Source organism: Colletes gigas, unplaced genomic scaffold (assembly GCF_013123115.1).
Source record: "Colletes gigas isolate AHSC1104 unplaced genomic scaffold, ASM1312311v1 Colletes_gigas_Sc00002, whole genome shotgun sequence".
Classification (NCBI taxonomy): Eukaryota; Metazoa; Arthropoda; class Insecta; order Hymenoptera; family Colletidae; genus Colletes; species Colletes gigas.
The window spans coordinates 2,212,208-2,239,999 of NW_025106631.1; the positions used below are offsets into that span (position 1 = coordinate 2,212,208).

Sequence of the window (27,792 nt, forward strand, 5' to 3'; positions counted from 1 at the left end):
TTCGATTTTCTTGGAAAAAATTTCACGGGCATGCAAAGTTCAGGGTTGTAACCGTAGACAGGCGATGTACGTTTTTTCTCGAGAAAATTAATGGACCCGGTGAAACTCCCGCTCGCAATTTCATCGGTGACTCGCATCGTTCGTAAACCTTTCCGTTTTCGTATCAGTCGTCGGGGTGTTGGCTGTTTTTACTACGAGGTTCGAGAGACCGATCGTTTGAGCACAAAATAGACGATGAATGCCGCGCAAATTTCGGTAATCTCGAAACAGATTTTCCAAAAACTTATGCCCGACAACGTGGCTACGTGGCGCGGCAGCATGTCGTTAACGCGTTAGACCTCGGAAAATGATGGTTGTAACATGATGGCATCACGTGCAGTAGGGGCTGTCGTAGCCGAGTGCGAGACACGTGTTCGTAGACAGTGTCCGAAGCGTTACTGGACCCGCATCGTTTCAAGGTCTATGGACCTACTTGAACACGGCGCCCTGAACATCAAAGAAACCCTCATTGATGGAAAACAACGAAAAAATTTAGCGGACGATACGAAAATAAACCGACGCGAAATCACCGAACCGTCAGTAAAGAAAAATAGAACCCATTCACAACGACAAAGAATGTTTCTAGATGCGATTCATCGCATAACCGAACAACTATGCAGGCTATTCGATAATCATTTAGTCAAATTTAACAAAATTATCTGCTGGTCGTTAGAACGTAACTAACTCGTATTCCCAGGACGTTTCACCGGCGGATGATCGGTCCTCGAGGAATGTTACCCCCGGTGTAGGGCCCCAACTGCGTGGAACTCCGTGGCTCGAAGGACTGTATCATTGGATCGTGCACGAGCACCCCCCTGCTGTGAGAAACTCGAGGGTACCAGACGAGAGGGGGTGTGGCACCGGTACACCCCTCAGAATCCTGCGGTCATCCCTGTTCGTCGGCAGCCTTTAGAGGCCCGTATACCTACACCGAACGTGGCTTTATGCAGTCCTCGTCTTGTACAAGCCGTTACGGAACCGCCCTATAATGGGATAAAAATAACCGTGTTTATATAGGATTACGAGCCGATCATCTCCATTCTACGAAGAATTTCTACGCGGAACCGGAGGGTTCAGGGCTCCGGAAAGGAAGGGTACGACTATTACCGATCGAACAGACGCTAACTCGATACTATTCTTTAGGTTCGATTAGTTTGCTGGATAATTGCTGCAAAATGGAGAACGAGGCGATAACAGGAATGGTTTGATCCCCCGATCGTATCTCTTTCTCAATATTGAATGTTTCTTCGAATATTTCGTTGTTAAGATCAACGCACTGGCGATTTTCTGGCAAAAGACAGAAGGCAATAGGTCGCGACGTACGTTTCGCACCGAAGGGAACCTGAATAAAGAGAGACTAGGAAATCAGAAACGCTTTCGTCCCACCCCTTTCCAACTTGGCGTAACATCCGCGATCGACCGGTGTATAAATTTGTTTTTTCGTCAAATAAATACGCCGGCCATTTATTTGCCGGGTCTTGCCTCTCCCTTTGACCCGCAACCTTCCCTCCAGCCTCCCTCGGTCTTGTTGCCATGGTCCTCGTACCAGCAGGATTGCCGTACTTGTCGCAGTGCTAACTGCTGTTCATCCGGATAAATAAATATTGACCATCGAGGCAGGTACCGCAAACAAATCCATTAATAACAGGAATGTAACCCCGTTGCGGAGGCAAACGGGCATACAGCCGACCGTATTTAACCATATCTGAGCCCGCGCCGACGAAATCACCATTCTCGGTGTCAATTTATATCCGGGAATAGATTCACCGTTATGCTAGAATAATTTAATAACGCTCGGTCGTGGGTTAGGTTTGGGTATCTTCTTTTTTGTACGCGGGTTCCCCTTTCCCAAAAGCTCCGATCATCAGCGGCGATCGATGCAGCTTCGATCGGAGGCTGCAAACGAGATAGAACAGCGACGGATGGCGGGCAATTAGCAAAACTGTAATTAAATATACCGCATAGCGTTTCGTACCGGCGGCTCAATTTCGCAACACGCTGCGTCTCGTTAACGCGCGTATTTACGAAAGTAAACAGTTCGCGGTCTCGTAGATTGCGCCTTGCCTCCTCTCCTGAACCGTGAATGTCCAATTGGATCGATTCGATGATAATGCCGCGGCATATCTATCTAATTACATATTTCGAAACGTGAATGGTCTTCTCGTCGCGACTGCTGGGCGAAAACTCGGACCGATCTGCGTCGCGCTGCACCGGATCCAGCATCCACGCTCCCACCAGCGACATTGTCTCTCTTGACTTACGATTTACCGGGTCCATAGCGTCTCTACTAGTTGGTCTAGTACCCCACCACTGCCACTGCCACAACCTCCACCTCCGACGCCGCCGCCGCCGCCGCCGCCGTCCCCGCCGACGTAGCTACCACCACCACCAGCACTACCACCACCACGGTCGAGCAGCACCGGCGCCCAAGAGGCGAAGGGCCCCGAGGTTTCTGCGCTCCGAGTCAGTTGGCCGACACGAGCCGCGCGCGTTGGGGCTTTCGATGTTATGTGCTCGTCGAAGGTGATAACGTGGTTCCGTATCGCACGGCGTGCACGAGAACTCGTTTTTTACCTCGTGAAATGAAATACACGGGTAAAGAGCGCGCGAGTCGCGTTCCGTTCCTTGGCCCGACCCTACCAACCCTTGCAAAACAGTGGGAGATTATCGCGAGTTCTTGAACGCGATCTATTTCGTTGGACGTGCCAACGTTCAACGGATCGTTCGATGACGTTCGATCACGCTGTTTGCGGACTGCATGGATAATAAGACCTGTGTCAGTGCAGTGGAGGTTAAAGTGCTGGTCCAGTGGATAAACGAAGGTAGTGACACGTTGGAGAACGTTAGTGAGGCTCTCGGTGCGAGTGGATTTCTCAAAGAGCAACACCCGCTTCGAGACTCGTCAGCCGCTATCGAGTGAGTTTCCTACTTAAATCGTGTCCGCGTTTTCTCGCCAAAGTTATCGCGTTCGATCGAAACCTCGCATTGTGTAAACAAGCTTTCGAACGATCCGAATATCGACTGAATTTCAAGCCTGAGCTCGAGCTTACCGTGACAAAATTCGGGTATGAAGGAGTGCAACGAGCGAGTCGCGGAGTGTACTTGGCGAATTACTCGCGTGTTTCGTATTCTCGATTCGGTGACGATCGAACGCGCGTTTCGGAAAGGTTCGACGATATTGGGAGGTAGACATCACGACGGGCCAACTCCCGCTGGGCCACCACTGTCTCCTGGAACCTACTTAAAAATGCTGCGGCACCCAGTACGTATACCATCGCATCGTTTCTACAACCGATGCTATCACGCTCGATTTCCCTCGACAACGGTTCCGTTGTTACTGCTAAATTCGAATAAAGTCTCGCGACAAATAAACCGATTCTTGTATCGGCTAGCAAATTCGAATTGCTGGTTGAAAATAGCAGCTTTGATATTGATAATAATGTCAAAAGTGCGAGGCGGTGCGGTTGGACGAAACGATTTACTTGTTGCTCCCTGCGAGACTCGATAAAATCGAGATATTTGCGACTGACAAACGAATCGTCACGGTATTTTCCTAGCTCGAATCCTCCTTGAACTCGCGATATGTTTCGATAAATGTGTTCCATGTACATATCGGGAATCGCGTAAGCGTACATAATGCACGTTTTCGTGTACGTACAAGTGAACTAGATTTATGAGAACAATTTTGGTCGGTGATCCCTAAGTTTAATGCTTGGCTAGAAAGTAAATTACATATGGTATACCAGAGGTACTAAGGTAAATACAATTAGATCGAACGGTGGATATAACTGTTAACAAGCAAATAATATTAACGACATCTGTGTAATAAAAATGAGAGGAACAGGACAGGATTCGCAAACTTCAAACGGAGAATCAGTCATGCGTAAACTGAATGGGATCCACCGAGAACGTGTGAGATCGAACAAGAGCAACGCATTCATTCGTATCGTGATAGATAGCTGTTATTTGAAAGCGATATCGTTTGCGTAATGTAGCGATTTTAATGCAAAGGCAAACCTTTTATATTTTTGAGAACGTACCGTCGATGAATTAGCGAGATTTTCCTGAACAAATTGAATACTAACACAACCGTGCATACGAAAATATGTGTAAGTACATAGTATCACGTGTAGCTAACGATAATTCGAATATGATCATGTTTGGATTTGTTTTAAATCGAGAAGCCTCGTCGAGCCATTTCTCACGAAGCTGCAATGAAAAATTTAAATATTTTAAGTTTGTTATAGGATAAAAATTGTTGCGTCGCGCGACAAAGAACACTCTCTCTCTCTCTCCCTCTCTCTCTCTCTTTCTCTCGGCATTTAGCCAACTTTTATCGGCAGAGAAACATGAAGAGTAGTGGAAATCGCTTCGCGCCTTGAAGCTGGAGAAAAATGATGTTTCGTAACAAGGAACAACTCTATACATAGGGTATTCAGTATCTGTTGTAATAAATATCGACGAACGAAAGTCTTTGTTTCTTTTCTCATAATTTGAACATTTCGTTGTTATTGATTTCCATTCTATTTTGGTACGTAAAAATCAATTCTTGAAATGTCTTATATCGGTATTCGAACATATACTATATGTTAACATGTTAATATGTGAACATATACTATGTATCTACTGCACGATAAAAAATCGATTTTATAAAACACGAAAACAAATCCCGCGTGTCGCGGATAATTTCCATCGCTTTCGTAATACTCCTGATTACACTGTCGGAAATTAATTAGGTGAAAATTTTGATGGAATATTGGTATGCTTTTGGAGTAAGCTGCTCAAATATCGAATAGCGTAACGTGCGAACGGAGAAATAGAAGAGCGAACCACCCCTCCCGATACATATTTCGTGTATTTACGATGAAACTCGTGGCTCGCGCCCCCTCCGGTTCACGGTGCGTACATTTCGCGTAAATCGTTGAAAACTTACTGCCGCCATTACGGCGTGTATCGAACGACTCGATCCTGTATACGCAATTCTAGTAAGTGGCTTCAAATGTTTGTAAATCTCCGTTCGACGCTCCATATGGACGACCACTTTACGATCATACGATCCCAAGGTAGCAAATTCGCCGGAAGTCGGCTGCCGTATATTCGTGGCATCCGATAAATACATTTTTATGCGTCTAATTTTCGTAAACACATCATACATCGTACGCGAAGAATGAAAAGCGAACGAATATCGATCAAAACAATGGAGTATAGTGTATGTTAAAGAGTTACAGTGGTTAGTTTAATATTTCTCTTTTCTATTTCATCGAACGAGATTCAATCGACGTTTGAAAATAATTTTCCTCGCTAGAAAGGTACGCGCGATAACAATCCTGTGTCGTGTTCGATCGAGTGAAACGAGAGATTATAAAATAGCGCGCGATTTATTGAACAAATCGATATCGTGAAATTGCTAACCGTTCGCGGCGTTGGGGAATCGTTGTTTGCGACGCTTTGTTAACCGTACGATCGGTTCTTGAGATCATACAGGCCATTAACGAGAATCTATCGCGAGAGACGCGGCTACTATAATCTGCCTCCGATTTCGTCCGAACGATGCAATTAATTAATAAACGGCGCTACGCGCCGGCTCGTCATTGATAGGAGGCATTAATCGCGGCCGCGATGCCCGGCCACAATAATCACCTCTTTGTCTCATTCGACGGGAACGATGTCCGCGAAAATGTTCCGCTTCGAGTTGCGCATCAAGATCATTACGTATCTATGTAGCTACTTGAATTTCATTCATTTCTCATGCTTTTACATATTTTGCTCATCCAATACGATATTTATCGCAATTATTGGTAATTATTGGTAATTGTTTATTAAAATAAGAAAAGAAACAGAAAATTAAACGACTGACCCCCAATTACACGCTCTTGTAAACAGTTACATCATGTTAATAACATCGAATGCTTAACTTATATTACGCAAACAGCTTTCGAGTTATTTGTTAGCCAACTCGAATAAGTTGTTTGCAACCAGACGATTGCAGTATATAGCTGCTTCGGGACATCGTTCGTATCACTTTGGAAAAGTTGTAAACACTTTGAAAACATTTACGCGAAACAAGATCCGCCTCGATGGAGAAGGGTCCTGCTGCTTCATTTTGACAGATATTATTAACGACTAAACGACCTACGCGCACTCGTACCAACGTAATCATTTCCGCGAAACGGCGCTCGATAGAGAGAGGCCAGGCCTCCCGTCTCGCTCTCTGACCCCCTCGTGGCGAGCCTGTCTGCCGGGAAAAATAAAAAAGTCAAGTCGAGCGGAACGTACGTCGCGCCAATAGATCCTCTTATTTCTGCCTACGGCATGCGCGTCGTTTCGTTTCTGCAAACGCAGCGAGCGCGACACGCGCCTCTTTCAATCTCCCCGTTGACGTTACCTCGCTTTTCAACAGAGTTCTCGCGGCCGCTTTCGCCGCATCGAGACCCCGCGACTTCCGCTCTTTCTTTCAACGCCGCGTCGCCTCGTCGAGTCGCTTTGCCTCGACAAAGTACGCACGATTCGAATCAGCCTACGAAATTCCACCGTTCGAAGCGTTTCGCGATAGAAAATCTTTCATCGTCACAACGAGTCAAATGAATATCGAAGTATCGACATTTTTCACTTCTAACGAGTACACGAGCAGTTTCAAGCACTAAAATCAACTATAACAGTATTCGAAAGGACGTAATGTTGGAATTAAACATGTACGTAAACGATCTGCGGTCGTCGACGTATCCTTTTAGTATTCGTTCAGAAGAATCGGATGATAATTTCGCAACAGTGACGCGAGATGTTAAGAAAACCACAAACAGAATATTCGATCGATAAAATTGACGATCTTTGTTTCCAAACCTCCCATTCGAAAGTCCATATCCACGAAAAAGTGTATCTAAACGCATTTTGCTTAATCCTGTGGTGGTAAAAAAAGCAACCGGCACGACGCGACGATCGTGTCCGCTATTTACAGGCTTCGTGACCCCTCGGCGTTGCTTTTCCACTTCCGCTTTCACGCGACACGCGTTCACGAGGGATCAAAACGAGATGGAATATCACGCACAGAAGAGAAAGATGTTTCGAGTCGAAGAGGCAGGAAATGCAACGCGCGTGATGGGAGTACGTAAGCCAGGCCGATGAGTGTGTCGCGTCTCGTTCCCTCAGACTTTGAACGTTTTCCGTGACCATTAAAAACTCGTCGATGCACCGCGCTATCTCGAGCCAAGGATCGCTCCTCCTGCTCGTATCGCGGTTACGATCGACTCGACGGGAAAGAACATTGCGCCCTCGAGGAAGAGCCCTGCCCACCTGGCACGCGCGAACCCTCTATCTGCGTTCTCACGGCTCGGCGTGTTTTACCTGCTCTCGTGAAACACGCGCGAAAACCATGTTCACGCTTCTACCAACAGATCCTGCCAGCCCCTCCCTCCCTCCCTCCATCAACGAGAATTTCTTCTCCGTTGGCCGGATCTCAGCTTCCGGGCCACAGGACGACCAATATAATGGATAGAAATCGAACGAAAGGGACCGTTGGATACGATGATAGATAGAGAGAGAGAGAGAGAGAGAGAGAGAATTTCTAGTAAATAACGCATTAATCCAAATACGTAGTTGGTAAATTAATTTTTCCAATACTTTCACTAGGTTTTTGCTTTGTAACAGCAACAAAAGTAAATTTTACTGGAAACAAATTCCATTTTTCTCAATTTTTACTGCTCTTAGTTTTACCTTTGTTCCGACATTGTTCACGCATAAACGTGATATCGAAGGAGCAAGTTTCTTTTAGCAATGTCCGTGACGTTGAGATACGAAGCAACCTCGAAACGAAAATGTCGTTCACTTTCACGCGTGTTCCTTTACACGGTGACAGATACATATTTGCAGGGCACGACGCCCGGCTCCGGGGCTCGGGATGCTCGTGTTGCATTTTATATTCATGCAAAAACGTCAAATAACTTTCACCGTGGCGAAAATCGAGCGTGGGTGGCGCGTTTGATCCTCTCCGTGTCCAGGAAAACCTGATGTCGTCGTAGCACGAATGCGACGAACACACGCGTGATCGCGACGGTGTATTTTCAGTTACAGCGTCCGGACGCTCATATTCGCGCGACGCTGCCCTCCGTGTCCTCTTCTAACGAAACGATCAAAGAAATCTCCAAGGTGTGTTTTCAATTTCTTCCGCGCGGTCGTACCCGTTTCTTTCGTTTCGCGATTTTCGAACGAGTTTCCGTAAAGCGAGATTCTTTTGATCCCCGACGAGAATACGTCGATCGCGATTTTAAAACGAGCCCAAGCTACCGTTTAGGGGTTAAAATTGCTTCTCTTAGGGATTATTTTTATGTAATTCTTTGTACTCGCTTTTCATCGTGAAAAAAGGCCTTAAAGCAAACGTGTAAAGGATCCTTTGACTGTTTGATCCTTGCGACCGTTTACATTGTAGAAAATCGATCGATGGTAGAGTTTATAAATCTCTAGAGACAGAATTATTTTAATGCTAAAACATGATCGCGTGAAACCATGTACCTATCCCATCCACTTGTTTGTAAAGTCTCTGGTAGCAAACAAGAAACGTACATGTAGGAAAAAGGTATCGTAAAAAGAAACAGTAAGCAGGATGAGTAATTTCATAAAAGGAATAGAGCGAAATCAGGTCGTTGCAAGAATGTGTTTTACACCGCATCTTCGATTTGTTTCTTCGCGATGAATGTCTTATAACGGAATACATAGCCTGCATGTTTATTAGGAGAAACGAAAGAAAAAGGAAAATGTCACCTGGCCGGATAGATCGTTCGTTCGTATAGAAGGTTCCGTGGTGGTATCTACGAGATCTGTGTGTCCAGATCGTAACAAGATAGGGCAGGGCGGACGGTCGATCGCGTGTGTGTGAACTTGTAGTCGCATCTGGCAGTGGTAAGTAACGGCCATGGTCAGTAAAGTCAGGAGGACCTGTATCTCGAAGGATCTTCATCTGCTGAACGACTACCTACGTGGAAGGTGAGCAGAAGAAGAGGACGAATAGATCGTGGAAGAAAAAGAAATATTCTACGGACGGTCTATAAAGACGCTCCGCAAACCCACATCCCTTCTTTCCTGTGCACGCGGGAACGGGGTTGACATGTTTATTTCGCTTGGTAATCTTCTCGGATTACGTTCAGTCGGAGAGGAAGAAAAAGGAAAAAAAAAAACAGAGAAACGGTGACTGACGATAAGGGGGTGGAGAAACCGAAGAATAAATAGTCTTAACCAAGGGCGGAGATGCCGTGCATACTGGTATATGTATATGGTTGTTCCATACCTGACGCGTTCAGGGGTTCCTTGCGGTCGCGATCCTTTCTACTTCGTTTCGGGCTTGGAATCATTTTTACGCGTAGGATTCGCTTCTAGACTGGAAAACAATAGCGAAAATGCCATTACAAGAAGAAAGAAGAAAACTGATGATTTCTATCATCTGCCAAACTCAAATATTGGGTGACTGTCGCTGCTTCGCGTAGCGAATGTTTGCGATTATACCGGTACATGGGTGCCCGCCACCTGGGTTCGACCGCTAGCTTCGACTGTACCGCGGTCAACCCTTCTATCGACAATTTCCCATACACTACCCGAGATTCCAAAGTCGGATCCTCCGTTCGATGGAACTAAACCCCGATTCTACGGTTAGAAATCAACACTGAGATTACCTAACACTTTCAATTCACAGACGTCGCGACACAAGAATCTTTAGTTGAATCAAATTTCAGGCGTGCTAATCGGATATTTCTTTACGATTCTATAGTATTGAACACGCGTTAATCAGCCCGGATGCCTGATACATATCCTTACAATGACAAGATTCGAAAATAGTCGCGTTTTGCATGTTGGAATCTACGACAAAGATGCGTCGTGCGTCGATCGCGAATCAACCCATCTATCCCATGAAATAGAAACATCGAAGGGAACGTTGGCCTGGCAAAACCGGTAGCTTTATATGCACTTCATGAGGCTCGGCTCGTTGATTTCCCCCTACCTGTTGTCACGCGATACCCGCGCTGCCCTTCCAAGCTTTTAAACCGCTTTTAAGTCGCAGCCGTGTTCACCTCGATGCCTGAAATCCCGGGACTCGTCCATCCCTTCCAGCGCGGCAAAAGGAAGAGCCCGGCCTCGAAACGAGCGGACAGCTTGCACACCGCTCGTACAAGTGCCGAAGAAGAACTCCGACAGAACAGGTCCTGTGAAAAGAAAGAGCTTTTCTGGGGCTACGGCAGTGAATAGCACTCGAGTTCTCTCGCGCTTATCCCGTCGAGAGGGCGAGAGAGCGGAACAGAGTGCGAACCATTCGTAGCAATTGCAGTGTGAAATGCCATGTGTTCGTCCGCGCGCCACGCCACGGCACGACGCGACGTCGCGCGTCGGTCGGCGTCGAGTGTTTTAAGCCTTTGAGTGGTAATACCGGGCACGTTTATAAATTGAGTCCTCGTCCTGAAGGATTAGACGGAGCTCCCGCGATGGGAAATCTGTGTAGGGACGCCGATACGCTCGCATAATGCGCGTTCCACGAGCTCCTCGAGCTCTCCTCGCCCCGTGGATTATTCCGCGTCATGAATCTCGGGGAGCCTCCTTGTTCCGAATCCTCGTCTACCTTTACCCCTGTCTACTGTCTCCACTGTGTGTTTGTTCCCGTGGTTTCACCGACTTTCCGCGTCCTCGAGCCGAACGACACCTTTGATCGCGAAAACGCGTAGCTATGATACGTCTGCTCGCTCACGGATTACGTTCAACGCGAACAACAAACAAAAAGGATTCAGATTTCATTCTTTAAACGACGACGTGCTATCATACGAATTCCGATGCTCTTAAATTTCAAACTTTTAACTTTTATATAATTTTGTTCGATTCGTGTATCATAGGCTGGGATCATCGCTGCATTAATTTCTACATATTGCGTATTATTTAATTTTTCCATATACATATAGTATTTCACGCAACCGTACTACCAACGTGGACGTATTAATATAACTATTGCAGGCTGACGCGTTCTAAGCATCTAACGATCGGCAATCAGGTAGAACCGTGTCTCCTGTAGACGAATCGTCGTTAATTATTAGCGTGGTCGGTTATCGATCAAAATTAGCTACGAGCAACGGGGAGATCCGAGTTGGAGAGAACAAACGAACGAGCAAAAGGGGAGAATTACAGCGGGATCGAAGCGTCGTTGGTTGAATTCGGGGGACGCGGACGGTGCGCGCCGCGCGGAAATTTCGCGTGCGGGAAAGTGCGCGGGGTGCCGCTAGAATATTTAAAGGCAAGGGTTGGCCTTGCCAGCCGGTACCTAAGTGGCACTCTCGCCTCTTCTAACCGTCTTTTACGTATTCCGGTGGAAACAACGAAGCCTCGACGTTAAAATCGCGCGGCGCGGCATCAACGTTCTTCGACCTCGTCGCGTGCCACCGGCAACTTTTCATTCTTCTTCTAATATACATATCTGGCTGTGTTGGTTGTTATTTTCGATGGAAACGCAATCTTCTTGGAATGCTCAAATAACGAACGTAGTTTTCATCGTTGGATCGAAAATTGTTCAATTTTGTTTCTTTCAGGTTCTAACGACAAACGCAAAACTATGTAAGGAACGCTAAGAAATACATATGCACGTACATTGTATATTTACATCCGATCGAATGAAACTTAAAACTGAATTTTTCTAATTTTTCTAATTTTTCTAATGTATTCGAATCTAGATTGGGTGTACCGAAGAATCACAAATTAAAAATTCTTTTTTTTCGCGTTGCAGATGTAATCCACCATCGTTGGAAGACCGTTCGGTAAAGGTGCAGTAACCAGTGGGGAAATTCTCAAGTATTGTTGCGTTTCCGTCTACGTAAAATGAACGAATGACCCGCGCGACACGTACGCGATGAGGCCAAAATCGTGTTCTCTGTTTCTGTTGTTCTGCGTGCTGCTGCCGGGCCTGGTGCGCCCTTTCACATCCGGCGAAGGTGAGTAGTAGTTGGTACGACTGTCTAAAACTCCGTGGGAGAACGCAATCAGGAGGGAAAAACTAAAGGCGGGACGATCGTAATTTAACTCGGGCTTTTAACGAGTACTCGACACGCTGCTCGACCTGGACTCCGTCGATTAGCAATCACGCTTCCGACATTCACGAATATCGCTCGGATCGAAACCGCAGCCGTTGTTCCTTCGACGTGGAAACAATGCGATACGAATGCTTTTGTATAAAAAGATAACTGGAAGACGAAATTGCTTCGACTCTTCTCTTCCTTCTTTCAGACAACTGTAATTATCTATGGAACGTGTTAGGCATTCTGCAACCGGTTAAAATCGTGAAATAGCGTAAAAATGTAGCACACACGTTTAAGACAATATTTCTTTAAATATCACTCTAAAATAAAGAACGTAAGAAAGAAAAATTACGTCAATTACGTTCGTACGATAGTCTGTTCTGTTTTTAGACTGCAGATTTATCTTTGATTATTAATATGCAGTTGAGAATGATTCGGTACCCTTATCGAGGATCGTTAGAATCGACCGCGGAGTTCGATGATCGAAGGATACACCCGCGATTAGCAGCGTCGCGACATACTTTTTGCGATTCCCGCGTTAAGAAAGGAAGGTCGTGTTTGTACTGCACCGGTCTAGACGCGAGCTCGCTCCGCGAAAAGGGAAAGGAGAAGCAGAGGGGCCAGGCAGATCTAATTATACGGCAAGTCAGCGTTGCTGATTAGTGGTGGGCATAACCGGCCGGTTACGTTACACCAGCCGTTTTCGATGATGGATTACGCTCCCCTGGAGCTAGTTTTAAAGCGACCTTACGCTCCCAGCGCGAGGTAGAACCCTTCTCTGCTTTCTTCGTTCGCTGCTCTCTCGTCTAACCACGTGGCCAACTAATCACCGCCCTCGACGGATTCACCGGGGGTTCCTCGTAATCGCGACGTGAGTAAAGCCGTCTAATGGAAAAAATTGTTATCGATGTCCCTTGAAAAGCGTTAAAGACTATGCGGAGAGTCGATGGGTCCCTAAAATCTTTCGTCGAACAACTCGTATACAATACGTGTCACGGACATAAACGAATGACAATGCACGGATCACGAGGCGTCCAAGACGATCGACTGTGCGACGGTTTTCTCTTGCCGCGGATAGCAATGAGGCGAACGTAGTCCGCGTGCGTAGAAACGCACGTATACGAGCGTGAATAATTACCACGACGATTTATCGCGACGAGATATCGCGTCATAACTTTGCCGGCTTGACTGGCCGCCGCGCCGCGCCGCGAAAAATATTAGCCGCGTTAATAATTAACGAGCCCGGAGAAGGTCGTGTTGTGTTCACCGGTTCGTCGTTCTCACGTTTTGGTCGCGGCGGTGTCGCCACCGTTTCTACTTGGCGCCACGCTACATTTTTCACGCTCGCTTACGAAACGACTCGAACCAACGTCAAGTTTATCCTATGTTCTCCCAAGCAGAACACTCGGAAATAATAAAAAAATTCGTTAACGCGGTTGCGATTTACTTCAAAGTTAATTCGACGGATGGACGATGCAGGGAGCAAATAACTATCCGTTCGATTCAAGAGTACCGTATTACCGACGATAAGTGTTAAGAATTTTTTTTTTTTTTTATTGAATGCTGTGTAACCCTCTACAGGATTATTAGCAACGCATATAAATGCGTAATACAGTTAGGATATATACCTACATTAAGATTATCTGAATACACTTATCGATAGAAAATTATAAATTACAGAAAATCAGCAACTGATTTAGATTAAATACATATACAATGCTTCTCTAGGAATTTGAAAATAACCATTAGCGAGGAGATGAATGAATGAACATAGTTTAGCAATCATTTCGCTTCTGCCAAGTGTTAAGAGTTACTTAATTTTATTCGTAGACGTCGTGATGGAGAAATTTCATTTCCAACAGGTTTTGTAACAGTTTCGTAGGTGTCCAAGAATACGTATATCGCAATTGCGTTGTAATTAAAACAGCTCGTTGAAAAGTATACAAGTGCGTACCTTGATCCTCGAGGCGCCTCCGAGCAATCCCCTCCCTTCGTCTGTTTTCTTTTACCTTTCCCTCCCGCGGCAAGCCTGCCGGCAGCTTTCGCTCGCAGTTACACCGACTCGAAAGAATTACGATCGGAGAAAATACGAAGGCTTCGTGAATAAGTAGGTATTTGGCAACGCGTCGAAAGCGAGAAGCAATCTTTAATTACATGGATGCTTCGATCGAGACGATTTTCCCGTTCTTAGTTTCGAATTAGGTGTTGTTATTTGGTGTAAAGTCGGTAGACGGAATAACGGTACTCTGGTTGAATTTACCGCGTCTCGTGAGAACCTATTACTCATCCTCAGCGGGTACCGATGAGCACCTCGTCTGCTCCTCGATAACAATCATAAGTAAATCGCGATCAACGTTCGCGATAGCTTCGAGAGCGTGGCCAGGCTGAAACTCGGAGGTAGTGGGAAGTCGGTGGATCTCGTGAAATCGCCTCGAGCAAAAATGCAAGCAGCGTTGGACGCTAGTTGGTGGATTCGGTCGAGCGAGCAATTACCCGGTTGGTTCCACGGTAGAACGGGGCCCGTTCTCGAGCCGACAGCCACCAAGAGACAGAGGGTTGAAGAGAGCGGCCAGAGTCCAATGGAAAAGAAACGAAAAAAATAGCTGACAGCAGCCACCAAGCGGGAGGAGGGAGAAAAACTCTTTAATCTCTCGTAGTCTCTCATCGGCACAGTGCCCGACCACGCGGTCGAGCCGATCTTTCTCTCTTTCTCTTTCTGCAAACCTTTCTGGACTGCCATTCTTTTCGTTGCCGCGGCGAAAGGTCGGGTCAGCTTTAATTATCGTAAATCAAACGAGAGAGTGGTGCGCAGAGAGAAGGCCCCGGCAGTTGTGCAAGCGTGATTATTGTTGAAATCTTGGAGAACCTCGGGAAAGTCTATGGCCGAGTAAAAGATAAATATCGCGAAGAATCGATCGATCGAATTGCAATCGATGTCCGACGTGGTGATTAGCACGAAAATTTTTTGAAAATCTCCAATTACGCGGTAAAAAAAAACCCGCGTTTTCCCGCGTTTGATCTTGCCGCGTCGAAGAATTCGAATCTTCGAGACTCGCAATTCCAATGTAAAGCGGTACACGGGGATCTATGTACCTTTGTGTCTCGCGAACGGGACGATGAATTCGCAAAAGCTGCGACGTGAAATTTAGTTCCAGTTCGACGACAACTGGATGCACAATGGGCAACAGTGAATCGGCGAGACGCCAATTCTCGAGGGCATCGTTATCGATAACGGGTGAAAGAAGGCACTGCGGGAGGCGCGCACGCAACCGACCGACCAACCAGTCGTATCTGATTCTGTTGTTACTCGGTTAATTACACGCCTTAACGCGAGCCTCGCTGCCATCCTATAATCGACTCGTGTAATACGCATCATCGCCCTTCGTTTTCTACTCCGTGCGCGCTGCTTTTTATATCAACCCTTTCTTTTTCCCCGTTTTTCGAACCGTTGGATTCTTTTAGCCTAAACGTGTGCCGGGCATCGATTTCTTTTACCAAATTATCGGTCCTGTGTCTCGTGCGTCAGTTCCTACGGTATGGTACCCGCTTACTCGCAGATCGAGTAAGAACATCGGTGTTGCAGGTATCCTTGTTAATTAAGAGACGTCGCGATGTGTGGTCTCCCGGCCGTAGATATACGCTGAAACTGTACATGATTGTGCTTGTGACTCTGACCGGCGCGGCGTAATACGTGGTCAACAGTACCATACGGTAGCAACGCGATGCTTCTCGCGAAGCGTGTGCACACAAACGAGCAGCGTGTACGCGATACTTGTATGGGTGGATACGTGCAAGTACCTACACGCGTAACAAACTTAACCAGCCAGCGTATCCAGAGGATATGCGACTAACTACTGTACGTATCTAGCTACGTTGGGCTAACGAGAGGCTTCGCGTAGATCCGTGGCGGCTGATTCGAGCACCGCGCCATCGGAAGATCCGGATACACCGTTCCGGGCCAAATTATCGGAAACCGATGAGCCTGCTTTTTTCCTACGATCCCGGGCTGGTCTCGCGTGTCGCGTGACGTTGCACAATTAAGTTCGCCCGCCACCCCTACCCTGCCCTTTCGCTCTCGGGATTCCTTTTTTTCCCTGTTTAGCTCGCTGCTCGCCGTGGCAAGGATATTTGCTGGTAGCAATTACCGCCGCGCGATGTAAACAGGGGTTTACAAAGGCTGCAGTTTCGAAACTGTAATCGATCATAGATCCAAGATTACAAGCGTAAATCTGAGAACAAAGGTGACACAGAAAACGTATTATAGAATGCAGTTTCCTCGAAAACGAGTATCAAGGATAATTTAATACGAGAGACGATATTGATGATCTTAAGTACTTTAATCTTGACTCTGATGTATGTAGCAATTGTCATCTTGGAACGTTTCGTATAAATTTGATCAGTTCCAAAAAGGGTTGTCACGACTCTACCTTTTTGAGTAAAATTTTACTAAACAAGCGTCTAACCAGAGCGTTCTTCCCGGTCCTCTACGAGAGTCAACTTGTTTGATTAGGCGACTAGGCGCGTAAGATAGATCGAAAAATTATGAATTCGTGATGATTATGAGAACGTTATCGGTCCAATCAGCGATATGGCTCGCGGTCGAGCATCGAAAGTGGCTAACGAGAATTTTCGTACGAACTGATTCGCATGCGGGTAAAAACTGGCTGCCGCGATTCTAGCACACCCCGTCGGACAGCCGATCGAGACCCATTATCGGAAACCGATGAAAATTCTCTTTTAGTCGCACCTCGATTCGCCACGGGTACGTCACGTTACCAAATTTTTTCTATCCCCCCCCATTCGTCTACCGACGCTTCTCATTTGCCCGTTGCCCAATTCCTATCTCGCCGAGCAGGATATATCGGAGCGTATCTGCCAGCATCGGATATAAATTCTGACATTTTTTTCCCCGCGCGAGGGAAATTTTTTCCTCGCTCCTGGACAATGTGAAAAATAGCGAGAAACGAGAACGATAAAAAGCAGCGAGATGGTCGGTGGGTGGTTGTGACGTCTGTCGATCGCGCGATGTTGCTTGGCGGTTTTGGATTTTAGTTACCGAAACATCCAAATGCATTTGGAATATCTTTCTAGGCTGTTGGAAGCCCGATTTTAATCGCGACGCGTTGCACCCTTTTTTTATTATTATGTTATTTGAAAATTGGTTCGAGACGAGAAGGATATAGAGCGGTAGCGATTATCGCGATGAAAATTGTGGCCTTCGGCCAAATGTCGCACGGGGATAAAGGTCTAACCACTCGTTGGCGGGAAATGCATCGGACTTGTGCACCGGTGCGCCGCGTAAATCCGAAAATTCATTACTGCAGCGTGCGCCGCGCGATTGTTCGTAGCCAGAACGCGGAGTTTCGGGCTTGCGAAACGGCGGCATTAATGGGCCGGCGTCAGGATTTACAAGAGGGGAAGGGGCAAGGGGTGCGGGAGGCCATTGTTGACAAGCAAATATAGAATTTTCGCGATTTCGCGATTTCGATGGGACGCACCGTGAATAATGCCCGGCCCGAATTAATAACTCGATCGTAAATTACGATTACGGCTGTACTCGTATTTAGAATTCAAATGACTGACTGGCCGCGTCGTCGCGCGATTCCGCCTGATTGCGACTGCCTCCTGCCGCGATAACGATCGTAATCCAATTCTCTGCATTTATCGCGCGCCGATAATAAGCAACGACGTTCGTTCGTTTCGGTTAATTACCAAACAACCAACAAGCCTCCGACTCCATTGTCGTCCATTGAAATTCGTTGGAGTTCTTGTCACGAATAAATTACGCTAAAAACCGGAACTATGACCCGTATACTGCGATTAAATGCAAGAGAAACCGACACAATGGTTCTTATCAGTTCCTCGTACAGTCGTGTTCGCTATTTAAGCCCGATAGTCTTGTTTCAGACGGCGAGGATGCCGCGGAGGACGATGATTCCTACCTCTTGGAGGAAGACGATGACGTACCTTCGGCCACGATAGCCACCGATACCGAATTGATCTCCGAATCAGGCGGTCATCTGCCGGTCTTTCTCACCGAGCCAGTCGATTCCTTCGTGGTTAAAAGCAAACCAGCTACGTTGCACTGCAAGGCCGCTCACGCGTTGCAGATCTATTTCCGTTGCAACGACATAAGGGCAGTCGAGTCCCAGCAACAGGACTTTGTGGATCCCCACACCGGGACCAGGATAGTCGACTGCGAACTGAACGTAACCAGAGATCACATCGAGGAGTACTTTGGAAGGGACAAGTTCAAGTGCGAGTGTTTTGCATGGTCAGGATCCGGGCAAATCAAAAGTCAACCGGCCACCGTCGACGTTGCCTGTAAGCAATTTATAACAAATCTGCCGGATCGATGTCAGTTTTTATATATACGTGCACGGTTAAAGTTAAAGAGACGTAACGTACTGAATAATCGGACGATAGGGTTTTAACGATTCGAGTTTAACCACGATATGTCGGAAACATACGTAAACGTCGCACAAATACATATAAACTCGGAAGCAAGTTAAAATTTTAGCACGAACCGAACACCTCGCTAAGCGATAAATGTTAACAATGTCGTTGCAGAAATATTTTGCCTCGGATGGTTGTGTGCCTGCTTGCCAAGACAGCTACGAGTTTCGTCTTACTCCGTCCACGCCCCCTCGTAATTATCTTGATTCTACTAAGCGAGGTCATTATTTAATTCCGACCCTTGATGCAAGGCAAGGCAACACAATGACGACCGGACTTTCTAAGAGAATCAATTTAGGAAAGGACCGTTTGTCCATTATTGTCGGGCTTACGTAACTACATACTCGCCATTGAAACGAATATCTCATTCACGAAACAGCAATGAAAAATGGCCAACATTCTCTTCGGCAACGAAACGGAATCGAGCCGTTGCCACTGTAAACACTTGTATATGAATATTGACATCTATTCCCCCTTTCATAAAACTTTTCCACGGCGATTCTTCGTTTCGCCGATACCGTGTCTGTTCGATCATTCTAAATTCCATTTACCTAGACTTGAAGAAGCAGTTTGAGTCCCCGCCGTACTCTGTATCGGTCGAGGCGGGCCAGAGCACCGAACTCAGGTGTCTCCCTCCCGAGGGAGTGCCATCGCCGAGAGTGTACTGGCTGAGAAATAACGTCCCTGTCGACACCGAATCGGACACGCTTTTAGTATCGAGCGAGGGCCACCTTCTCGTGGGTCAGGCGAAACTGAGCCATCAAGCGAATTACACTTGCGTCGCGGAGAACATCGCCGCCAAGAGATTGAGCGAGCCTGTCAGCTTGACGGTTTATGGTAAGTCCTTTCTTTCGATACAACCCACATATGTACTTTTTAGCATAACTTTCCCCTCTTTGGCTGATACAACGTACGCATCTACTTATATCAACGCGCAGCGTAGCACGCGATTAAAAATTAATTCACGTTGTTCGATCAGTTTTATATACTATCTATGTTTATTTATTTTATTACACTTGTTATAAAATAATTGAGGAAAGAATGGAAAGTTTATAAGAAAATAAACTTTACGATCGATTCTTTGAATGGACCGAAACTATCGTTGAATCAAAGCATCGTCCTGGTTGATTCCGTTGCAGTGAACGGTGGGTGGTCCTCCTGGTCAGCCTGGTCGGAGTGTTACTCGAGATGCGCGAAAGGGGGTCAAAAGAGGACGAGAACGTGCACGAACCCCTCGCCGATGAACGGGGGTCAACCCTGTCTCGGGCCATCCCAGCAGAAGATGGACTGCAACACAGCTTGTCCTGGTGAGTCTCTCGAGCGCGTTACTTTAACGAAATTCGATTTACAAGGAAGCACCACGCGCTTCGTGAACGTCAATGCGCCATTCAGTTCCGCGGGTAGAGGTTTCTTGCTCGTTCCGCCGCTTCTTAGCGGTGTCGTCTATTCCCCGACAACGTTCTACCTACGTCCAGCGAGCAAACAAGCAGGATAGACCGATCGTTGGGCCTTCGTTCGATCTCGAGCCGTGTGTAGCGGAGAAGACAGTCAAGCAGGTCTTGCCACGACAAACCAATATTACCGATGCTGGAGAGAGGACACTCTCTCGTTTGATTTACGACTTTTTCCTCTCACGGTCGCCTATCCGTTGCATTCCATGTTCCACCCCACCTCTGTCTGTCTGTCTGTCTGTCTGTCCGACTGTCTGTCTGTCGTCCTTTCTCTCTCTACCTCTCTCACTCGCTCTTTGTGTTTACCTCCATCCTCGCGCACCGTTGGCTTTCTTAAATTGTATTCACCTTTCGAAAACGTTTGCGACATTCGGAAAGACACCTGCGTCGCATCCCTGTCGAGAGTCGTGCGGAGTGTATTGAAACAACCGTCGAGGGCAACGTCCACCAAGAATCGAGGTTCTGCAGCGACACTTTAAATATTAACCCCTTGTCTGCTGCGACGCGTGACATTTTTATCTTACCTATATACCGTCGCTGCTCTAATTGGTTGCAAGTGTCAACGTTCCGCAGTCTTGTTACGGAGAAACGTCTGACAAAATCTATTTCTATTACATCGCACGATAATTACGGTTGAATAATTTATGATGACACGTACAATGTGTTTGCAACATAAGCAACTATGGTAAATGCAACTCACGCGACAAGAGGTTAATACGCGCTAACGAAACGTGCCACGCTTTTCTGTACGCACTCTGTTCCTATCACCAAATAACCATTCGTCCGCTTTCGATAACGCACCTACGTCTTTTCTGTCTTTAAAGCTTACTCCGGAACAGCTGGCGCGTTGGAGGAGTTCAGCAACAGTTTAGGTAAGCGGTTGCTTATGCGTCTATTTAAAAACGAAACTGAAAATAGGTGTAGAGAAATGAACCATTTCTGTGTATTGCGTGACGAGACGATCGAGGGTCACCACATGGTTCATTTTTTGCGTGTCACGGAGCAAGAAAATGTCAATGCTCGTAACCCAACGAATTCACGTATATGCATACGTATGTGGCTTTTAAGGAAGACTTGACAGGGATACGGACATGTTACAGACTCGTTTTACCGGTCGTTTAAACGACTCTGCGAGACTAAATAGTATTCGATCTGTTCTTTTCCAAATAGTGGTGGACGGAGGATGGTCCAGATGGTCGGCGTGGTCGGTATGTGGGAACGACTGCACGCATACCAGAAGAAGATCGTGCGACGAGCCACCACCTAGCCATGGTGGCCGATCGTGTCAGGGTAGGGACATCAGCGTGGCGAATTGCACGGGCGGGATGTGCAACAGTAAGTCACGAACAGCTCTATTCTTTCCCTGTCGCGATTTAGTCGATGTCTGTCTGCCGAGACGCGTTCCTTTTTTACTAGAGAAATGTGCGTAAACCTTTGAAAATCATCAACCCTTCGATCCGGAGAAATTAACCCGAGAGATTTAATTTTCATAAATTCAGAAATAATTCATTTTGTATCGTAGATTGTCTCTGTCATTCTATCGTTCTTTCTTCTAGGTGTCGGTACAAAAATGGGTGGCACGCATTTGACCGAGGAAGGTAAGTGTCCAGAAACAATGTTCATTAAAAGACTTTTCTATCTTTGATATGTTTTTTCAAAAGAGAAATATTCCCTTGACGATTAGAGAAGCGGCGATCCGTAATATATACGTCGGTCTCCGTACTCTTAGCCTCGTTCCGGTGTTACAGCGACGCGTGCGAAATCGAAAGAATACTGCGCGAGTAGGAGGCACGGAGCTCGACCAGTCGCCAAGAAAATGCCCCTAACTCGTCGCGCGACATTCTTCGATGGATTATTCACGGTCAGCCGAATGCCGTTTATATTCCCCGTTCGGCGCGGTTTGCGATCCGATGCCGCCGTTCACATCGCTCGCTTCGCGCGAGTAAATAGAATATCTCGCGATTTATGCCAGCTTTGAGCGTTGCTTGACCAACGATATACAATCCGTCGATCACGGCTACATTAAACGCGCCTACGAGTCGCTCTTGATCGCGATCATCGTGGAACCAGAGAGATCTCTCATCCATCGTTCAAAAAACGTTTATTATTCGCGTGCTCTTTTTACGATTATAACTAGAAAAATTTGGTAAATTAGGCGGATAATTCCGCGCGCGGGATCCGCTTGCAAACAAAGCTTAGAGAGATGAGTTGGTTTTTCTCTCCGTCGCGAGGCAGTTGCGCTCGAGTATGTTTGTCGATCAAGTTTTCCGCGTCAACGGGCAACTTGGAAAGCCCCCCTCGACTATTTACATTTAATTACGCGATCGGTTAATTATTGACGCTCCGCGAGGGCCGAGGGCCGAGGACTCCGGGTTCTGATCGCGATCCAAACAATCGTAACAATCGAGGTGGGAGCCGGTAGTCAAGGGCGGCCCACTGCTCCGTATAGATCCAGATACCCCCCTGGAGGTGGACGGTTTCTATCGACCGTGCCACATCAAAGTTGCACGCGATACGGTCCTAGTCGAAGGGGGGTTTCCGAAGGATGGTGATGGTGTACGGGGAAGGGAGTGGCTTTAATATCGAAGAAAATTATGTAATCGGTAGTCGTTACGCCCCTCGGGGTCGTGCAACGGGGAAATTGATCGTGCATGCAAATAAAGTGCCATTATCCGTTGACGAAGCTTCGAAATTCTACGTGGATCGCTAGGTGGCGGAATGGATGTCCAGGAATTATCCCTTCAATTCCGGAGCATGTTCAATTTTCGCCACGGCTGCTATAAGACGCGAGCCAAGAGTTGCGAATAATAACGTGTCCTGAAAACGCACGCTACAGTATGGAAAAATATGTCTCCGTAAAGGTGAAAGGGTAAAAATGATTGCAGAATCTGTCGATACGGAATAACAAAAAAAGCAGGAATTAATCAGAGAGTTTGGATACATTAGGAGCGGGCTTGTAAAAATAAGCAAAAATAATAAATCTTGAGGGACCGGTGTCGTTTTTCAAGCTGCCTCGCCTACGGTCAAGTTGGCGAACAATTTGCATATATACTGCCGCCTTTTTTCACTCCCGGGGTAACGACGTGGAACTATTACGTTTTAGGGAATCTCTCTTCCCCTTTCGAATCTCGTATGCGTTTTCGACGCCGCGTATATTGATGTTCGAAGCACGTGTCTCTGGAACAAGCGTGCTGCCAAGCAGACACACATGATCCTGCGAAGGAAAGCCGGTCTTTGAAAGTCACGTACCGGGGTTACAGCCGAGAATGGCTTTGACATTCTAAAATTGGAAGAAGCTTAGGAACGTCAGCCGTGGTCCGTTGTGGTATTTCTTGAAAATCTTTCCCGGTAGTGCGCGCATTTTAAGTTGGGAGAAACTTGGTCACGTCGACCGAGACATATGAAAAAAAGCTTTTTAACAGATCCGTCCGAATGTTCAAAGTTTACCATGCTCAAATTCGAATTTCTTTATCGCTTGTATAGTTTAATCGATTGCAACTCTACCTCCCCTTTATCAATTTTTTCGTACAATCTTGTGTATTACGACGTGTCAATGGCCGCGATAATGACGATCATAATGTTTACCGCTGCGCGAAATAACGCAATACTGCGGGACGATAAACCCAGAGGGAACAAGTTTGTCGTCGGTGTAAATGGCGAGGAACCTTAAAAGTTTCCTACGACGCTCGTAATATTTAGCGCCGCGAGGGAAGCGTTTAAAAACGCCCACCGTCGAAAGAGAGAGGCATCGAGTGCCTCACCCTCCGGGAACGCGTCCGAGGAGCGTAAAAAGTAAATAAAAGTTGCCGCGTAAATTATTCATGAGCGAGTGGTTGATCGTCGTCCAGCACGGAGCACGCTTCGCGGACACGCGAAAATTACCGACGCCATTCGCACGGTACGTCTTAAACGGGCCGCGAGATCGTATCACGAAGCGCTCCTTGCAACGAGGAATTAACGCCTGTTGGCTTACTCTAATCCTGTACCAGCCGATTATTTTTCAGCAACCGGTTCAACGCGTCGCGACGTCGTAATAAAGTTTCGAATTAGCGCCCGTGAATCTTTCTTTCGCGTTTCGCTCACTGTCCGTGAAACGTTCGCTGATTCGAAACCTTGGTAAGAGAAAAAACGTCTCGTTTGATGTTCACAGCGAACCGCCAGATGGACGTGGCTCTCTACGTAGGTTTGACCGTCGCCTGCGTAGTAATCGGCGGACTGGCGTTTTTCTTAGCGAAGCTTCTAAGGCGCAAAGGTCGAGACCATTCCCTTTACTCCATGGCCCGTAACGGTAAGCCTTTCAAAGAAACAAACCAAGGAGCGAAGGGTGACGTTCGCTGAGAAACACACAATCACATGCACGATAAAGACGTTTCTCAACGAGATTACGCGTCTGTTTTGCTGTTGTTCTCGGTCCTTCGTGCGCCAAATACCATATCATGAACACGATACTGTGTATTTCGAAATTTATTCGACGCTACATGTTCGCTACTTTCATAAGAATAAAAGAAGTAGTATCTTTAACAAATTCTATCTGTGGTTCGTCACAGTGCTCTTATCAAAAGACATTCAAACTGTTTTGTGTACCTGTGCTCGATCCATAGGACGCGAACGACGCTGTAGCTTTTTTCGCTAATAGAAAATGAAAGTGGCGAAGCTCGTTGTTCCAAAGGTCGAAATAGTGTCGCAGCGGCGTGTTCCCGCATCGCGCAGAGATACCCAGGAGCCGTGTGCGTTTCAGAATTCCAGCCAGAGTTCTTCCCGGACCAGGACAAGAAGCTGAGTTTACAGCCGGATGTAACAGCAACTAGCGTGCCGGCTTGCTACGAGTATCCATTCGACCCGAAGCTGTCGATGTCGAGATCCCTCTCGGAGCATCATTACGACGTGCCGCATCTCTCGATCGGGCCGCAACCCTCGCCAATGTCACCCACGCCTAGCACATCGACCCAGGAGTCCTGCAGCGACAAGCAAATCCATTCCGACTGCGAGAACAGCGTCACCAGCTCCTACCCGTCCTCCGACTCCACGTACAACGTCGCCTCGGAGAGCGTCAGATTGCCAAAGTTGGAAACCGGAAACGTGGCCGGGGCGGCGGTAAACACGCGTGGCGCGCTATTGGTGCTTCCGGACGCCGGGATATCGATGTCGGTGCCCGAGGGAGCCGTGCCGAAGAAGCCACTCAGGGAGGAACTCTACCTGGCGGTGCTCAACGAAGATCGCTTCAGGCCTCGATTGCCCGGTAAGCGACGCGTTAATTATTATCCGCTCGTTACGTCGACTTAAGCGTTGTCGTTTTAAATTCGATTTTACGAGATTTTCGAGTCTTTGAAGAAATTCAGTAGTATAGAGAAGAAGGTTCTCGAGTATTTATTTCCCGCGATATTACACGTGCACGGTCGCTTGTTTCCCCTACAGATGGTATCACGCAATTATCCGCGGTGGTAACGTGCGGGCCCTCGTCGGCGACCTTCAACAAGCCTGTGATCCTGCAATTCGAGCATTGCGCGATACTGCACCTGGCCACGTGGGAATTGAGCGTCTGGGCGTGCGACGGATTGAGCATCGAGGACGGCACGGCGATCGCCTCCTCGAAGGACCATCAATCGATCACGTGGACCAGGGTGTTGACCCTGGGCAACGAGACGATAAACACGCCGCTGTTCACGCAGCTCGACCACGCGGAAGCGTTCATCGTGACCGAACAATTGCGGGGCTACGTTTTGGCCGGGCAAAGCTGCGAGAACTCGATCGCCACGAAGAGACTACGGCTGGCGTTGTTCGCGAGCCAAACCGGTCAGTGTTGCGTCCGAGTGTACGCGGTCGAGGACACGAAGGCGGCGATGAAGGCGATCGTCGATCGAGAATCGCAGATCAGGGGCTATCTGCTGGACAAGCCGCGAACGTTGCTCTTCCAAGACAACGGGGAATCGTTGTGCGTCAGCTTGGAAGAGGTCGGTAACGAGTGGCAGAGTAAATCGCCGACGGAGCGACAGGAGATCTTGTTCAGAGACGCGTGGAACTGCCAGGAGAACACGAAACACGTGACCTTTGGGCTGGACGCTGCCTTCGGACCTACCACGACCAGAAGTTACAAGCTCCAAGTATCGCAGGGGAACTCGGACACGAGGCAAGTGTTCAGGATCGTCTACGACGGCGCGAAGCAATTGATTTCCTCCGGAAGCGTTACCAGGCCGCTCAGAGAAGTGACCGTGGTCAGCAGCGGACATGCTAATAACGCGACCACGGACTCCACTACCTTGAGACCGTTTCGGTTTACCAGGTCCCTGAGGAAGCAACTTTGCCAGTGCCTGGATCCACCGAACGCCCTGGGCAACGACTGGAGAATGCTGGCGCAGAGGCTTCAGGTTGACAGGTTAGCTATATCGTTGTAAAAGCATGCGATTCAATCTCTCTCGTACGTAATATTCAACGGAGAAACCAAAGATCGGCAGTCGTATCGGTGGTAGTATGTTGGATTATTTAGTGCACACGGATCTATGCCACAAATAATTGTCTATATTTCGAATACAATATCGACACACTTGGCTAATAATACTCGACTAATGGCGGTCTTAACACGCGTGTAGTTAGAGACAGAGTGGACCAAAACAAAAAAAGAAACATACGTACATTCCGACTCGAAATAAACTAGTTTTCTATATAATATCCAACATAGTAACTCTACTATATCTGGTCCTCGTTCGTATAACGACACGTCCCGTGGTATTTGATCGAAAGAAAACACGCGTCTCTGGGTGTTACGTTATAGGTACATCAACTACTTTGCAACAAAGTCTAGTCCGACCGAGCACATTCTGGACTTGTGGGAGGCGAAGCATCACGAACCCACGGCCGTCACGGATCTGTTGAACCATCTTCGAGTGATGGGCAGAACAGACGCAGCGACCATCTTGGAAGCCCAACTCGGCCCGTGGCTTTGAACTGTCGCGATCTGTCAGAGTTTCGCGACGTATCCGGTGGTGAGTGAAAATAAACGATTCGCGTGTGGTTCGCTACTCTCGACGGGGCGATCGGTGAATAAGCGAGTTACCGGCCGTTGAACGGCCAACACGAAATTCCTCGATCTCGTGCGTGCCGATCATCTCAACGAACTCATCGAAACACTGCCTTAATTGTACGCGATTCGCGCGTTTTTTTGTACATAGATCTCTTTGTAATAAGGCGAAATATTTTTACCGTGAACTCGGATCTGTAAAAGAATCGTACGTAATAATCATGAACGAAGTAACTAGAACTGTGCATTTAGATGGATATACATATATGTACATACGTACTAAAGACACGTGAGAAAATGGATATATCCATTTAGACGGATGTTTATATATAAATATAAATAGATAGATAGATAGATAGGTAGGTAGGTAGGTAGTTAGGTAGGTAGAAGACATCGAATAAGAAACGAGGAAAAATGAAAGATCTACATCGATCCAGCACGATGTGAAAAAGAAAAAAAAGCAAAAGGTAATGGAACACATTTTACAAATTTGTTACGCCAACGTACGAGCACGCGTGCGAGTGGTAAATAGTTTCTTGGGGGATGATCGTGCCAAAATTCTCACTCTCGGTTTCCGTTGATCTTTCTATTCACAGTTTATTGAATATGCCGTGATTTCTTTCGTGCACGTCGACAATACACGCCGCGTCGATATACAACCATTTTATACGAGGAGAAAGAAGGACGAACGATCGCGCGCGGATGTTCGATCGCGTAGAACGATCTCGATTACGACAAATCTGATGATTTCAATCGATGCAAGTTTATTTGGAAGAACTGTATATTTGTTACTTTC

The 27,792-nt window shown here is 47.1% G+C and overlaps 1 protein-coding gene across 3 annotated transcripts; it reads left to right on the plus strand.

The window, feature by feature from the left end:
* The first annotated feature begins 2,531 nt into the window (after nucleotides 1-2,531).
* Nucleotides 2,532-27,792, plus strand: LOC122398760 (netrin receptor UNC5C-like). Of its 3 annotated transcripts, none has more exons than XM_043398926.1 (12): nucleotides 2,532-3,301; nucleotides 11,786-11,990; nucleotides 17,982-18,398; nucleotides 19,086-19,367; nucleotides 19,670-19,837; nucleotides 20,806-20,853; nucleotides 21,152-21,316; nucleotides 21,538-21,579; nucleotides 24,132-24,269; nucleotides 24,720-25,220; nucleotides 25,397-26,354; nucleotides 26,751-27,792. In XM_043398926.1, the coding sequence occupies exons 2-12, from the start codon at nucleotides 11,909-11,911 to the stop codon at nucleotides 26,920-26,922; spliced, it is 2,973 nt and encodes a 990-aa protein (XP_043254861.1). In that variant the 5' UTR covers nucleotides 2,532-3,301; nucleotides 11,786-11,908; the 3' UTR covers nucleotides 26,923-27,792. The 3 variants fall into 3 exon arrangements, with proteins under 3 accessions (XP_043254861.1, XP_043254870.1, XP_043254878.1); XM_043398935.1 differs by having other exon boundaries at nucleotides 2,532-2,955; XM_043398943.1 differs by lacking the exon at nucleotides 20,806-20,853.